The sequence below is a fragment of the Neodiprion lecontei genome, chromosome 6 (assembly GCF_021901455.1).
Source record: "Neodiprion lecontei isolate iyNeoLeco1 chromosome 6, iyNeoLeco1.1, whole genome shotgun sequence".
NCBI classification, from domain to species: domain Eukaryota; kingdom Metazoa; phylum Arthropoda; class Insecta; order Hymenoptera; family Diprionidae; genus Neodiprion; species Neodiprion lecontei.
Genome location: NC_060265.1, coordinates 21,330,936 through 21,347,857, shown reverse-complemented (window position 1 = coordinate 21,347,857; position 16,922 = coordinate 21,330,936). Strand labels below are relative to the sequence as shown.

The 16,922-nt window shown below is 37.4% G+C and overlaps 3 protein-coding genes across 10 annotated transcripts; 1 reads left to right on the top strand and 2 right to left on the bottom strand.

Moving 5' to 3' along the window:
* Positions 1 to 341: 341 nt before the first annotated feature.
* On the bottom strand, positions 342 to 8,222 carry LOC107226889 (KAT8 regulatory NSL complex subunit 1). 6 transcript variants are annotated; one of them, XM_046743742.1, is made up of 11 exons: positions 7,158 to 8,214; positions 5,366 to 6,862; positions 3,796 to 4,298; positions 3,465 to 3,668; positions 3,107 to 3,347; positions 2,643 to 2,750; positions 2,373 to 2,448; positions 1,499 to 1,658; positions 1,083 to 1,309; positions 805 to 939; positions 342 to 657 (listed from the first exon to the last, which is right to left on the bottom strand). In XM_046743742.1, exons 2-11 carry the CDS (start codon positions 6,820 to 6,822, stop codon positions 511 to 513), a joined length of 3,258 nt encoding a protein of 1,085 aa, XP_046599698.1. In that variant the 5' UTR covers positions 6,823 to 6,862; positions 7,158 to 8,214; the 3' UTR covers positions 342 to 510. The 6 variants fall into 6 exon arrangements, with proteins under 6 accessions (XP_046599698.1, XP_046599701.1, XP_046599697.1 ...); XM_046743745.1 differs by having other exon boundaries at positions 801 to 939; positions 5,366 to 8,222; XM_046743741.1 differs by having other exon boundaries at positions 5,366 to 8,213.
* Positions 8,223 to 8,510: 288 nt separating this feature from the next.
* On the top strand, positions 8,511 to 13,591 carry LOC107226895 (small G protein signaling modulator 3 homolog). The gene is made up of 15 exons (XM_015667873.2): positions 8,511 to 8,912; positions 9,305 to 9,489; positions 9,553 to 9,651; positions 10,005 to 10,168; positions 10,291 to 10,501; positions 10,591 to 10,721; positions 10,839 to 11,072; positions 11,189 to 11,283; positions 11,437 to 11,582; positions 11,703 to 11,800; positions 11,892 to 12,071; positions 12,140 to 12,250; positions 12,414 to 12,724; positions 12,807 to 12,967; positions 13,082 to 13,591. The coding sequence occupies exons 1-15, from the start codon at positions 8,844 to 8,846 to the stop codon at positions 13,272 to 13,274; spliced, it is 2,388 nt and encodes a 795-aa protein (XP_015523359.1). The 5' UTR covers positions 8,511 to 8,843; the 3' UTR covers positions 13,275 to 13,591.
* Positions 13,398 to 16,845, bottom strand: LOC107226876 (glycerate kinase-like). Of its 3 annotated transcripts, none has more exons than XM_046742492.1 (2): positions 16,633 to 16,845; positions 13,398 to 16,374 (listed from the first exon to the last, which is right to left on the bottom strand). In XM_046742492.1, exons 1-2 carry the CDS (start codon positions 16,636 to 16,638, stop codon positions 14,656 to 14,658), a joined length of 1,725 nt encoding a protein of 574 aa, XP_046598448.1. In that variant the 5' UTR covers positions 16,639 to 16,845; the 3' UTR covers positions 13,398 to 14,655. The 3 variants fall into 3 exon arrangements, with proteins under 3 accessions (XP_046598448.1, XP_046598449.1, XP_015523329.2); XM_046742493.1 differs by having other exon boundaries at positions 16,685 to 16,842; XM_015667843.2 differs by having other exon boundaries at positions 13,398 to 16,845.
* Between the last annotated feature and the right edge of the window lie 77 nt (positions 16,846 to 16,922).

The following is a 16,922-nucleotide window of genomic DNA, read 5'->3' as shown; positions in this document are numbered from 1 at the left end:
TGTCCCAACAAGGTTCTTCATTTAAGAATACTGAAATCTCGGGGCAACATTTTAATTGGCACTTTTATTATTTTAGGCAATTAACTATGTCGAAATATAAATACATTTTGTACAAAATTCATTTCTCAATATTATGACGAGATTCTAATAGCAACTATTATCAGTATTCATTTCTGCCTTCCTGTTGTGAGAAACAAATTACGTTATAAATTATTTTGTGTATTAATATAAACCACACCAAGCATGAAGACATTGCCCTTAAAATCTAAATGCTTTGGTCAAGAGTACATAATATAGTGACATTGAAGAAAGCAATTCAAGGTTTCCATTAATAAGCAGAATGAAGTTATAAAATTTATATTTATAATACACTTTACAGATTCATAATACCATTAACTTAAGGTGCATGTCACATTACCGAAGGGTATATATAACAATTGACAGGTAGCTTCTGCGTATAGTAACAATGGTGCAGACGTTATTTAACAGTCGTCAATATTAATTAGTTTCCTATCTTTTTGCCGTTGGGCGTATTCTCTCTTTTTCGGTGTCCCTGTCGTCAGCTACTGTCCATTCGGGGTCATTTGGGTCCTCACCCTCTACGTCGCAGCACGCTGACTCGGTTGAATCAGATTCCGGAGTTTCTATCTCTGGCTCCTGAAATTTCAACAACATACTTTGTTACTAAATAACTACTAACATACATCCGATCGAAAGTACACATTGAATCAATCCAAGCTGGATTACTGATATTTTTACATAGTACATGTGTCCTATGCTACTAAGGAATTACTACTCACTTACCTCCTCTCCTTTCTCCTCATCTCTGGAACATAAAGATGCAGACGATGCTTGCCAGTGGCCATCTGGCATTGCTTCGATCATTCTATCATAGGTATCTTCTGATAAAGGGAATGTCCGAGGCTCGTACGGTATGACCTATATTTAGAATGCAAAGTATTTACCTTTAGTTACCCATGTGAGTCAGTAATTTTCGTTAAGTCATTTACGTCATTGACTTTCTTTTTCTAGTTGATTCTTGGACTTGGTGACAGACAATACGTTAAAGTTACATAGCCCACCTCGTTATCATCTTCTGGCAAAGAACCTACGGTTTCATCTCTGCTTGGCCTCGAAGAAGAAATAGTACGACGGCGAAAACTATTTTGCAAAGCAGATGGACGATGCATGTCCAAAAGTTGTTGCTGCTGGTTTTCACTATCCTGAGGCATCAGAGGTGTGGCGGGAGGTGATGTTATCGGCGATACCACATCACCACCAAATTCACTGGGTTGCGGGGACATTGGATCTATGCAACACATATTATTGAATCTTAGTCAACCTCGGATTGACACAATACTTTGTTCAATCTTGTAACAATCACAGGCTGTGAATGCAGATCTCTGCACCACTAAGACGTTGATATCAGGATATTTCATAAAGTTCTCAGTGAAAACTTGTTGGGTGAAATAGTGATATATTCCCAGAGACAAAGTACCTGGAGTATTTGCGCCACTATCAGCTCTGCTATCTGCACGACGAGTGTGACGTAAGCGAGCCTGCGGTGGCATATTTACATACGTCATAAATCGTTTATTTTCTTCTCGTTCACTCCGTTCGTGCCTCAGAGCAATTGTCTCATCCGTCACATCTTCGACCTAATTAGAATATTTAATGCGTGAGCTAAATAACTCGTATGTCATAATTGAATGTATATTTTTCAGTCGTAAAAGCAAAACATGTGGAACAGGTCAACTTCTAGTTGGCTTCACCATACTGCAATGTGTTTGACAAGTTTTCTCGAGCACAGTATCACCAACAAAATTTGTATTCGAGTTACAATGCTTGGAATCACCTTACACCATAATGTGTATGAAAAGTTTCCTCTACGTACTCAATAAACTTCTCTATTCATGATCTCATGTCTAATAATTGTTTCAGGACATCGAAATAAAAAAAAAAAAAATATTCCAACATTCATAATAAAATGTATGTGAGGTGTAAACCACTCGAGCTGACAAATTCATAACTGTATCCCGTTTGATCCGTAAAAATAGCTACTAGATGACATGAGACTGAATTAGAGGCAAAGGCTTTATCTACAGATCGGCAAGAATGAAAAACAAATGAAAACGATTAGCTACAGTTAAGATAGTTAGAGCTGCAGAAATTAGAATGTAAACACTTACGGTCGAATGGTTTTCGAATTCAACTACAACTACAATTTATCTTTACGAAATGAGATGAGCAAGGAAATCTAGGAGATATACTTGAATAGAATTCTCAGAATGAAGTAAAAAATGTATCAATGAAATATAATTTGTCAATTTAAGCCTAGAAATATACCGAAAACAAACCAGAATAACACTTACATCACTTTCTTGACTAGGCCTATGCATGATACCATTCTTCACGTCTACCTTTGAAGGATCTTCGCACAGCCTCCACCTAAATTCAACATGAGTGTTTTAATTTAAAATGGAATACGTTGGATCAGAGTTCAAGCATGAATCCTCATAACAAATTATCAATACTCTTCATAAACGATTCGTAAATTGAACTTTTTATGAAATTCAATTAAGATTGTTTGAATGCACTATAATTACTATGAGACCTATTTCTATATATTCAAAATTACTTACTTTGGCGTTAGTATTTCCTTGTACTGTAACTTTTCCAACCTAGTCGCAGCAGCCACACTGTACGGTATCACAATATTGTCGATATCGTACGAATTTTGTCTGAGTCGCCTAAAATTAAGTGAATAAAATTAGATGACCAGATCGACGATTGTTTCATGATAACACGCCAAGAGTTCATCAAGAAGCAAGATACTCGAGCAACCCAAGGTAACTCCATGGCTTGTGTCAGGTGCAGAGAATCGGATTACCACAAGTGTAAGCTTCGATAATCGTGATTAACTTTCGATGGACCGAATAAATGAATAGCATAAATACCTAAACTAGTATTTCTCTTATTCATTTATGCGGTTGAAAATTTGGTGACGTGATAAAATTCGAATTCAGTTATTGCGAGCGCATATCAAAGTTAAGAATTTGTATAATTTACTGTATATTGAAGTTATAAGATTAGAAAAACTCTTTACCCATGAGTACTAGATGATTTTTCTTTGGGCGGATTCTTTTCTGCAGTGACAGTATGCTGCAAGGGTGAAGGTACCGGAGACGAATGTTTACTTGACCCTGAATGTGGTACATCATCTTCATCTTGAGCAAGTGGTAATTTTGTTACCTTCTTTCTAGTCAATCCGTGAATACCTCTGTCGTGGCTAAGCCTATTTCGTTTTCCCTTCAACATCTTTCTTTTGATTCCTGAAATGAAATGATCTGCATGCAGTTGAGTATAAGATTCAAGTGAATGCTGAGACTAGTTAGTTTTATTCAATAGAACATTTGATGTCTATCGAAATAATCTACTTAGAGGGTTTGGTTTTGCTCTTTTACCATACATACTTGCAGTGAGGATACTCGATGAGGATTTCTTCAAGCGAGCGGTATACTTCGCTCTGTGCTCAGGTAGCTTCTTATTTCGCCTTTCATTATGCTCTTTATCCTTCAATCGAGTTGTTCGCATATTTCCTCTCAACATTTTCTGCTGCCACTCCACAGATTTCATAATAGCCTCTAGGTGGGTACTGTGTAGAATTTCTGGAAACAACATACATTATCATCCAGAATACGTCGACAGTCAAAATTACCTACACGCAGATTCTGGACAGCATTATACTAAATCGAAAATTGAAATCGTGAATCTGTTAAAATTAGGAATACCCACCATCAGAGAATGAGAGAACTGGGTGGAAACCAGAGTCAATGAGAGCAACTCGTTGTTGCACAGAAAGCTGCTCGAATGGTTCTTGCGGCTGTGTTGGATCCTGTCTACCCGTGCACAAAGCACACGCAGGTAATACGTGATCGCACCCACATCTGACTGTAGAAGCTTTAGCCGCCCTTTTTGAAACTTCGTGCAATCTATCGACTTGTAACAACTTTCTCTTTCTGTAGGCATTCCACATAAATGGTCTTGTTCTGCTTGCAGCTGGCTCGGTATCCAATGCGCCACATCGACCTGTTGATCCAGGTAAAACACCACTGTAACCATTAACAGTTTCAGTGTTTTCAAGTATAACCAAGCCTTTGGTTGCTCTGATTTGACGCTGTAGGTCATTGTGTTGCCGAATCCTATATTCTAGGTCCGATATTTGTGCCTGAAGCCATGTCCACCGTGATGCCACACCTGCACGATCCTGAGCATATCTCCAAGCCGCTCGTTTGGATCTAACAAAGTAAAGATTACCTTGCATGTTTCAAATTACCGATAACAGATACGCTTACACAGTAATTTTTCTTTATGTCCTTAGCACATACATGATATTAGAAAATATGAGTACTTCCCAATTCTTTCCACGTAGGTTCAACTAAAGTTTGTGAATGGGTATTCGTGCAAACTGGGGAACATTGATTTTAAATGAAGAGTTGGCAGCTGATAGGACACCCAGACGATAAAAAGATAAAAATTGGAGACAGTATCTGAGAATATCCAGGTCATTGACACTGTGTTACGACAATACATACGTACATTGAATATCATTTCATTGAATTTGAATATTTTTTCACCTGTACATACTTTTAAAACTCATAGAAAGAGAATGAGAAATTCTACAGCTAAATAACCAGCTTTCCAATTACATATACTAATTACATTACTCTACAATTTTACACGAAAAATGCTGGTGTAAGTAATATTTTCTACTATCATGTTATGCATACACCAGGATTTTTTCTGTGACATATCCCAGGCATTAATATCATACAATATCAATGAAATGATACCTAGATGTTTGTTATAGCAATACAAGATCACTGAAATGAATCTATTCAACCTCATGTTTGTTCTTACATAGTTTACTATTAAGCTGAGAAAGATAAGAAAATATGATTTTCGTGCTATCCTTAGTCTGCACACTGAAGATGGCTATTTATACGTTATAATTTAAAGTATAAACATTGAAAATTGGACACTCTACTTTGAATCACTGGTAATTGATGCTTAATAATCACTGATTAAGTCATAGACTATCGTGTATCCAATTAAACACGATAATGCTTGTAAAATTTACTGTAATCGAACCAAGATAAATTATATTCGTTTATCAGTAAATTAGAAAACATTATAGAATTGTATTGATAGTATATGGATAAATGCTTTTTCTGTTGTGACGAATGAATGAATTAGTATAAAATAAAATGACTTGCATAAATCTGTTTGCACAAAAAACAAAACCATTCGTTCATTCATAATTTAATGCTCCTAATGCTCATGTCAAAAATATTGTTCAACTTACATTGGCAGTGGCTGTTGATGCGGATTGTTGAAAGTCTGCATCTCATCACAACTTTCTCCACCACTGCTCGACGCGGTACAATCTGAGTCTAGATTAGTTTCAACGGTACGGAGTTGGCTAGTCAAAGGTCCGGCAACACTTTCGACGTCGTTTCTTTGAATTTTAACTTGAGGTGTCCCAAAGACTGGATGTCGATTCGTGGTACTGCTAGGCGAAGGGCCAAAATTATCACGCGAACCCCCACCAAAGTATCGACAACAAACACGTTGTCTATTGATGCCATTGCTCTGAGCAACGGAAGTTTTTTCAAGTTTTTGCAAAAATGAATTCAAGCTACTACTAATCTCAGGAAAGTTCCTAACAGATGATTTTGAACTAATGTTAACCAACTCCTGGATGAAATATTTCTTCACCCCGTGATGGGCAACCTCCAAGACTCCTGTATTCTCTTCGGCTACATGACGTCCAATAATTCTAGCTTGAAGTTTCCTGAGTCTCCTCAATAAAAATGCGCATCTCCTTTCACTTTCGTGTTGCTTCTGAGTGACGGCATCTTGTTGGGTACGAAGATTATTAAACTTTTGTTGCTCGACGGCATCAATGTTCATATTTTCGTTACAAAGACTCATGACATCGACGTCATTAAGCAGGTCCCTTTCGAAGGAAGAAAATCCCTCTGGTATAGGGAACATCTCAACACTGTCCGTGACACTACGTGGATGATAATTACTTCCCCCAGGTATATTCTCAGCATTTTCAGCCCCTTCCATGGATTTAATTACTTGTAATATGTCCTCAACATTCTGTCCAATATCACCGACACTACTAGAGCTACATTGTTCATTTTCACTGGGCATAACGCTGCTGAAGTTGATTATTTGATCAACATCAAGATTCTTGTCGTTAAGATTTTCATTGGACGCAAGTGGCACGTCTATATTTGACTTTAAGAAACCCATATTATCCTGTTGATCACCCATAGATGGGTCGTTCATTATAATATCAGTTGCCTCTTGATTCAGGCTGTCGAAGCCAACGGTTTGCTTGCTTTGACAAAGTACAGTATCGTTGCTCAAGGCCTTTCGCGAGATCAAGTTGGGTTTGGTTTTAAATGCAGGTAATGTATCCAGGCCGTTGGCGTATCTCGAATTAATGACATCACGGATAAACTCTTTAGATATGCCCCTGAGGCACTGCTCGTCTATCTTTGATGGCTGTACGTTAGCTGAGACAACAAATTTTGCCAATACTTGGCGGTTCTGACAGACCTGCGACGCCTGCGAGGGAGACAGGAATCCGCTGCTCGGCAGAGGGGTTATCAAGTTCTCAGGCTTTTGAGGACCACCTTCCGTCAGAGCAGGGGCCATCACTGCCAGTGACGTTGCCACTGCTGCAGCCTCCACATCCAGAGGCTCCCACCTGCGCCTGCTCTCCTCGTGTACCGCGCTCACTCCCATTCATCCATTCCTCTCCTCCACGTTCGTCGTTGCTTAATATCTTAAAAGTAAGAGAGTCCTTATTCTTTATTATTTATTGTTTGGGTTATAACCTTGTTGCCGTTGTTTTTTGCTATTCTTTTAAACACTTCTCATTTCACACGATAAATGATAAATAGTCTCCGAGTGTTATTAAGTCCCTGATACATTCCCGCGGGACTAACGACGGCCCGACGTTCTCTTCATGGGTACCAGGGAATCATAGGATATCACTGTGTAGTCAGAGGTAAGCTGAATATGTTAGCGCTCTTTGTAGAGCGGTGCATTGTTATGTTTATATTTATAACTACATTTACTTGTGTTTAGAGGAATTTGAGGAACTGCTCGCGCGGCGCCTCGTTGATGGTACACAGTTTAAACGGCACTTGAACGAGGTTGTCGAGGCTTCCCAGCGTATTCTCGGGATCCGGAGCAATACCGGGAATACAATATACTCTGACGCACTCCCACGTGATTAGGCGATGCGGAAAAGAAAGAGAGGCATTTCTCGAGGGGTGGGAAAACAAAGATAAAAACATCCCGCGCCGTCGTCGTCACCAAAGCCACTGAAGCTGCGTGTGTATTGCATAATAATATGCAAGCATTATTGCTTGATCGCAATGTTAGCCCCTACACCACGCCAACGCTCTAGCCTCGTATGTATCACACCGCGAATAACTCTCGTTGCGCCGTCCAGTACAATCCAGTAGGGACATACAATGGCGGAGCAAAAAATGTTTCACGCGCTGGTTTCCAAGTTCTCCTCACCGCACACACGACGGGGTGCCTCAAAGTAAATCCACGAATAATCAAAGAGTGAGGCCACTACGCAACGCGACACAACTATTGTATAATTTATACAATATATAATCCGTCACACCCAGGCCACAATATTATGTTCACTTTATTTTTCATTTAATAAATTCACGTGGGACTATTTTATTCGCACGTTCGTACACGGATATATCACCATTTTCCACAGACTCCAACAACGCCTTTAATTTTCGCTAAAAGTCACAAGCTACGAGCTATTTATCAATACGTATGAAACTCGACCAACTTCGTTCTCTGGAACCTTAATCGACCAATAGCTGCAGCGCGACTGCCGGATGTCGCGGTCTGCTGCCACAGACCAATCACTGACCTTCTTTTTCACCCGGCACAAGTCGTCCAGTTACGCTCCACGTGTACCGACATCACAGCTAATGGAATTTTCCCGATATTCTAACGACTAGGCCGATGCTTTTCATCGAAACCGTCCGAGCTACGTGTTCGCAAAATTAACGGTATGCGTCTGCACCTTCGCGGTCGTTCACAATTCCGAAACTATTACGTATTTATGCCGCTCAAAGAGGGGAATTAAAACCGGAAGTGACCGGTGAATAAAATTATTTTTACGGAAATAATTTCCCGCGATCGTTATGGCAACGCCATTTTATATTGCGTAAGCCTTGTCTTATTGGTTACATTTCGACGTGAATACCGATTGGACTGAAATTAGACGCTCATATTAAGGGTGATATCCAACGAGCCGCTAGTCGCTCGCGCGCTTCTGCTTTTTATACCTGCTACTCGACACATGCGTCGTGCAAAACGCATGCGCCGCGCAGCGTCCGGCTCCCCACACACCCACCCGATCAAAGATAAGCGTCTTTAGGACCTTTCATTCTATGCGCTGCGTCTGGCCTTATTTATCTGTCAAACATTATACTACAAGTATGTACGTAGGTACACACACATGACATAAATATGTGTTAGATGGTGTGTTGAAAACGTACACACATTCGCGAGTAGCGTGACGAGATTACGTACTTATATGTATATGTATACATACCAATGCGAATATGTATGTACTGTCATTCGTGGATCATTAAGTGTGAGAACCAGACTACTCCACGATTCTTCAACAAATCATAATTTAGTTGAATCACGATTTAGCGAGATTTCGTTAAGAAATCGTTAACTTTAATCGGCGTTTTCAAATACTTTGCTATTTCTTTGATATGGAAATCGCGAAATCACTTTTTAATGTGCGCGATCACGAAGGTTATGTTGGCAAAGAAGATTACAATGTAAGTGTATTCCGTTTTTTGTCACATGCGACTACGGAGTTCCAAATTCTCGTAAAATAAATACCATCTGTTATATCACTCCTTTGCAACGGATTTTTCGTTACAATTTAATCCCAATTCCTAATATTGAATCAAATTTTCCTCACTCCATTATTGCAGTATTCTCAAATCCTCCTGGAGTAGGCAAACACAATCTTATCGTTATGTCAAATTCTTACTTTTCAGCACAGAATGTGACCAATGAACCTAAAATTGCTGGCTACAAACAAAATTACAATTTCACCCATCAAATGGCATTTGAGAAACATATGAGAAACATTTGAAATATAGGGTTTATAAAAACCAGATATAATTTTATGAACTGTAATGAATAATATAATCAAATTTTGCAGAAAAAATTAGAAGCTGGAATATCCGATGATGAATATGAAGTGGAGAATGGTGACTTTAATGAGGCTGCGGCATTGTCACCTGCACCGGGAGGTTCATTTTCTGCCCTGACAACGTCCATGTGGCCTCAGGACATTCTGGCAAAATTAAATCAACCAGAAGATCCCAATTTGCAACCAGAATATAGGTAATATATTAAGTGATTGTATTGTGCTTCATGTCTAATGATCCCTGTATCTTTTTGTGACAGATTCGATGAGTTTGGATTTAGGGTTGAGGAAGAAGATGGGCCAGAACAAAATTCAAAAAAACTTTTGGGCGTGCCATTTGTGGAGGACCCTCAACATCGGTAACAATTTGATAAAAAGTACCAGTTTAATTTGTGGAGAATGCCACAGAGTTTTGATAGAGTGCATAATAAATGTGGAATGATTTCGAAAGTTTGTTCATCAAGCCCTAGACATTCTTCACTTTGCAGCAATTTACCAATTGCTAAGCTATCCTACACCCTGAATGTGTTCAACAGTTTTTAAAAAATGTCTACCAATCATTTCCTACTTATGTGAAAATAATTGCATCCATGGAAAAATTAATTTTAACACTGTAATAAATATTTATGTCTGGACATAGAAATTAAGATAATAGTTTAGAATAATAGAATATTCTTGTCCTTGGAACTTATGTATGGGACCTTACATGTAGATTACAGTGGGTGGCACATTTAGAATTTACCCATAACAAGGAAATATCTGAAGTATCTTGGCAAGATGTTGACCAACGATTACCACGCACGGATAAATTGCGGGAAATGGTATGTCGTGGTATTCCGCACTCACTGCGACCTCAAATGTGGATGCGTATGTCCGGTAATGAATAAAATAATATTTTGGATACAATCAATTTAACATTGCTTATAAACTGTGTAGCGCCAAGAGTGCATTGGCTAAATTCCTACTAGTGTTCAATGAGTTACCTTTCAAATTTTCAGGAGCACTTCAGAAGAAAACCGCATCAGAAATCAGTTATCAAGATATAGTGAAAGCTTCGAGTAATGACGCATTGATGACTAGCAAGCAAATAGAAAAAGATTTGCTGAGGACTATGCCAGCAAATGCTTGCTTCAGCCACCTCAACAGTACCGGCATACCACGTTTACGGCGAGTAATGCGTGGCCTGGCCTGGTTGTATCCTGATATAGGGTGAAGATTATTTCCATTTCAGACGCTTGCAATCAGTTTGCCAGGATATTTTACAGTTGTTAATTGAATTACTATTCATTCATGTGTAGGTATTGTCAAGGTACAGGAATGATGGCTGCTTCTTTACTATTGTTACTCGAAGAAGAGGATGCTTTTTGGATGATGGCGACAATAGTTGAAGATCTGTTACCGTCTTCTTATTACTCTTCTACGCTATTGGGTAAACAAAAATTCATTTTCAACTGCACACACGTTCATCAACATGAAATTATAGATAACACATCAGAAACTCACTCGTATTCATAACACTCATTCACCTTTTAATTTTACTTTTCAGGAATACAAGCCGATCAACGAGTACTCAGGACATTGATAGCAAGTTTCCTACCTGATTTGGATGTTGTTCTTGCTCAACACGATATAGAACTGAGTCTGATTTCCTTACATTGGTTTTTAACTTTGTTTGCCTCTGTTGTGCATATGAAAATCCTTCTACGTATCTGGGACCTCTTCTTCTTCGATGGATCAATAGTCTTATTTCAAATCACATTGGGAATGTTGAAAATTAAAGGTAGGCAGCGAAATCTCCAATCGGTATTGCTGCTCCGATTTTCCTTGATTGTAACTGGAATTTACACAATGTGTAATGTACCAAAAATGAAAATTGAAATCATAATTTTTTTTCAGAAACGGATCTTAAGCAATTAGAAAATTCTGCACAGATATTCAACGCTTTATCTGATATACCAGGGGATATTGATGATGTAGATCAGTTGCTGGAGGTAAATGGTAATCAGATGAATTTAAAGTTAAAAACTTGGGTGCACAAAATATAAAAGTGATATTACCAGTACATCGATATTGAAACCAGAGTATCAGTAGTTTTTTCTTAATTATATTTTTAGACTCATGCTGTCAATCAAATCATATTTCAGGTTTCCTTGGATGTCGGAGGTTCTTTAACAGATGTTCTAGTAGAAACTCACAGACGTCGACATTTAGCATACTTAATGGCTGATCAAGGAGGTCTAGTTGGAAACCCTGATGCTGCTCCAAATCTCCCCAAACAACATCTTAATAGGTATGTGATTAAAAACTTTCACTTTATGTTAAGAAAACACCAATATAATTATTTCCATAGCACACTTGCCCTTCTTCCAAATAAGATAACACTCTTGATTCAAATTAATTAATTTAACAGACGGCACATGAAAAGAAACAAGAGTATGCTGCACACGTTTTTATTTGGCGACGATAATGGCGAAGATGACTCTAAATGTAAAAATATCCGTCAAACAGGTATGTAAACAATCATGGCAGAAGTCAAGTTTTTCAATATAAATTTATAGGATATATTTCTTGTTCAAAAATAATTTTTCCCATTTGACAGAGATCCTAGTTGACCTACGAGAAGCTGTTCTACAAGTTGCTAGACACTTCATCAACGTTGACCCTAAGCTAAGCAACATCACGCTTGTCGCAGATTACAACATGGAAAGCCATGCTGAGGATCACGATAATTACGTCAATGTATCTCGCACGCGTAAAAGACGAGCCAAAGCATTACTAGGTATTGAAATTTTTCACTAATCGTTAATCCGTTATGAAAAGTCAATTTCACTGATAATTTTATAACAGATTTCGAAAGACATGACGATGATGAATTGGGCTTTCGAAAGAATGATATTATCACAATTATCAGTCAGAAGGATGAGCACTGCTGGGTTGGAGAACTAAATGGTTTACGAGGTAGCTAATTTCTTAGTTTTCTTTTTTAATTTTATTACCACTGGCACACTTTAAAACTGGATTATTTCTTGAATGTATCATCAATTTCTCTTATCGAATTTTTTGATCAAATAAGCAGATGTTTTAAACGTTTGTGATATTACGAGTAACAATGTAATTGCAGGTTGGTTCCCAGCTAAATTTGTTGAATTGCTCGATGAGAGAAGTAAACAATACACTTGTGCTGGCGATGACGCCGTTAGCGAAGCAGTAACCGATTTAGTAAGAGGTAGTCTCTGCCCAGCAGTAAAAGCTGTACTGGAACATGGGATGCGAAGACCCTCTTTCTTAGGTGGGCCTTGTCACCCGTGGTTGTTCATTGAGGAAGCATCAAACCGAGAAGTAGAAAAAGATTTCAATTCCGTCTACAGTAGGTTGGTTCTTTGTAAGACTTACAGGCTGGATGAGGATGGGAAAGTTCTTACACCTGAAGAGGTATACTGATAAATTTAACTTATAAATAATAAACACCACATTGTGGTAATATTAAACAAAAATATAACTGATTTTATTTTAGTTACTTTATCGATGTGTACAGTCAGTTAACTTAACACACGACAATGCCCATGCTCAAATGGATGTCAAACTTCGTTCTTTAATTTGTCTTGGACTGAATGAACAAGTGTTACATCTATGGCTTGAAGTACTGTGCTCATGCGTTGAAGTCGTCCAAAAATGGTGAGCAATAGTTATTTTCGCACCACCTCTGTCTAAAAGTAGAGCAGAATAAAATATTGCTACTTTCTAAAATACAAACCATAAATTTCTCATCCTACTTTGTACTTTGTGCAGGTATCAGCCATGGAGCTTTATTAATAGCCCAGGATGGGTGCAAATAAAATGCGAGTTAAGAATACTAAGTCAATTTGCATTCAACTTGAACCCTGATTGGGAACTTCCTCCGAAAAAAGAACAATCTCAGCCTCTGAAGGATGGCGTCAGAGACATGCTCGTCAAACATCACCTTTTCAGTTGGGACTTGTAGTTGTTAAGTGTGAAAAGTTTCTCTTGTATGTACCTCGACTGAATTAACGATGAAACAGGCAGTCATAACACATATTTTTCATAATAACTCGATTTCACGAATAGTCTTTTTTTCGTCATGGTGAAAAGTATATTCAATTCCACGAGATACAGGCACAAATTTGAACAGTGGTGGAATTGTTCCAATAATTTCCTGGCTTGATATTCCTAATTGATTTTATTGACCATTTTTTCATAGTTGAAATTAAATTAACCAACATTAACTGCCCAGACTGTGCATTGAATGTCTTGGCTTAGTTTGAAGTCGAATACAACGTGGAAAAACTGATCACCAATGTGACTAGCATACAAAGATTGCATAACAGATCGATTAGCAAATTTATATTTATACATGTAGCACCATGAGAATATTGCGCGTTCCTAGTAGAGTTCTAGAACCATTTATCATGTGTCTGCAAAAGTGGCATCAGAATGTAACATATGTAAATAACTGATTTTAAAAACTGCGCCACATATTTAGTTTTATTAATACCAATCATGTATTTATTAACTTTGAAACAGAACTTTATTTACCCGTCCATCGGTGCAATTACTATGCTTGAAATAAAGTAATTAATTATACAGTATGTATTTTGAAAGCCTAATTGTTGAAGTATCCCGATATAAATATTTGTACATTTTACTCGATATATTAACCCTTCAATAGGCATTTATATTTTTAATAACAACTTGTAGGTAAAGATATGTGCTGATACAAAATAAAAAATTATCATTAGAGTATTCCGTATATATATATATATATAGTTTTAAACTCAATAAATTATTTGATTCGAAAATTGAACTGAATATATGTATGCAAATATATGTATATCATCAATAATACACTAGACTTCTATATTTTGCATCAATTTTCGAAACAAATAATTTATTGAATTTAAAACTTCTATATACATTCTCTATATTTATGTGGAATTTGGCTCACAAATAAATGGCAAATTTTTTCCCACAAGGAATTTTAAGTTCTGCCTTTCTTATAATATTTCTAACTCTTTTTCTTACAGCCTACCTCCTTGCACGGTAATATATTTTGATACACAACTTTAACTAATTTCTCCATATTGATTTTAGAAATATGAAAATAATAGTAATTCGGAAGCATTGATGTGTATACTGCCCAATTTTTAGGTTTTAATTTATTGTATAATTTCTTTGTAGAAATTAGGTTTACATGACTATGCCTAATGACATTTTGCCATAGTATTTCACAATGGTTCAGCCAAGAAACAATAACTAAACGTAATGCGTCTTTAGCATTATCCTTAAAATGCTTAATCAACTATGATCTGAAAAAATGACTGTAGCTGTAAACTGTAAAAAATAATCTATTCTTTATTTGATTTGGTGCAACAAGACTCTGCCAGATTTGGGTCCAAGACTTTCAAATTTAGTAATTTCGTATCTTTTGCAGAATTTGCAACTATTCTACACCTTTCAAACCCATCTACACCTACCAAAGATTCTAAGTTATGTTCTTCAAGCGGATCCGGGCATTTGGATTCAATCTCAAAATCTAGTCGACACCCGCATTCCTGTTTTGTTATACAAATGATATGCAAATCCATAACATTTGTGCCCGTCAGACCAGTTTTCAATAAATCTTTGCCCTTTTTGAAGTTGGTATAAAAATTGTATGAGTCATTATTTTCTATAACATTTTCAGGGATCAACTTTTCCAGTGCTCCAAGTTTCAATGCTAGTGCATCACACTTGTCATTAGTCAGTTCATCGTTTTTAGTCTGGTTTTCAGTACTGGAATGGTATCTAATTTTTACCCCTGCCATTACTTGTGTTTCTGCTTTTTGTTCATTCATTCTTTCTACCATTGCTTGATGTAGTTGAACGCGTAATTTGTTACGCAGATCATGAACAATAGGTCCGATTGCTGGATAACCAAATGCTCCAGCAGCATCAGTGGGTCCATCTTGCCCATCTGTTCCTCCACTCAGCATAATCACATCATATTTCGATAATCGCGGGCTTTCTTGCACATTTTCCAACCAATCGAGAGCAAAACGAAGCGCAAGTTCTTGATTACGACCACCGACACCACTTCCTTGTACAATTACTGTTGGTTCACCACCTCCAATTAACATAATTCCCTTCCCTGTAGCTTCTTCAATGATGTTATAGATTTCATCAACTTTTTCTGCAGACAAAGCCAGGATTGGATCTTTCTTGATGATATCAAAAAACTTTTCTCTATCTAGTGATTTGTCTAGCACCATACACATTAAACTAACTACCCTAACGTAAGCAGAGCTAACATCACTGACATTGCCCTCTATATCACTTCGTAACAGGATCGGACTGAAACCTTTCTTAAGCGCCTGACTCTTTGCTGCTTCTACTGCGATTGAATTATTTCCAATAATTATGTTCTTCACATGCCTAAACTCATCATTTTTATCTAATAAAAATTTATCATCCACATCTTTAGATGTCAAAACAGATTTTATATTCCAATTCAGATCGTCGAATAGTTCATATTTTTTCAAAATACTAATTACCTCTTCCGGTGATTTTGGGCTATATACCGTTGGACCACTAGCTATTTCAGCAATAGGATCACCAACAATATCAGACAATATCAAACTGATAACAGAAGCAGGATAAGCAATCCGAGCTAATCCTCCTCCCTTGATCATAGATAATTTTTTGCGAACAATATTCAATTCCTTAATATCTGCACCAGCTTGTTGTAGTTTTTTACAAAATTCTTGCTTCTCCTTCAATTCAAGCTGTGGTCTAGGCATGCAAAGGAGGGCTGATCCTCCGCCTGATATTAATACTATTAAAGTATCGTTTTCTTTGAGCCCCTCAACCAAGTCCATGATGTCGTCTGTAGTCGATAGACTTTCCGCATCAGGCTGGTTGTCTTTTGCTCCTTCTCGATATTCCACAGGTCCACCAATATTTGGAAAGTTTGTAAAATCTTGTACTTTCCAGATTGTTTCTTTCGACCCTTTTGGCACACTGATTATTCCCTTCTTCAAACGATTTCCAAGGACCTTCTCAATTCCTGGCACCATGTTCATTACAGCCTTACCAAATCCAATCAAATATACATTGCTACTAATTCGGAACATTTGGTCCGCAACAAAAAGATTGTTGTCTGAGAGTTTAATTTGATTTTCAATTAGCATACGTGGAAGCACAGCTTGAACACCACTGAGAAAAATTTCCCTCATATCTTTTCTCATCTTTTCTAGCGGTGTCCTAACTTTAGTTGACATATTGAAAATGAAATTTATCTTTGAATTTTTTAATTTCAAGAGGTTATTTCTAAAAACGGAACTTACACTCATTATTCGCCGAATGGTAATTGTTTCAGAAAATCAACATCAAACTTACATGCGTTGACTGTTTATACGTATAATTCACTTATCCAAACAGAAATACTTCTCATCAAACTCAAGCTTGTTTCACGACCATCTCTGTACTACACCAGCATTATATAAATAACCTGATAAGGATTATCTCAGTCACGACACCAATTTCCCAGTGCATTGACCTGAAAATACAAACGTGACGTCACCACACTCAGGGTCTACATACATATACTAAATGGTTCGGTATTTTGATGCATGCG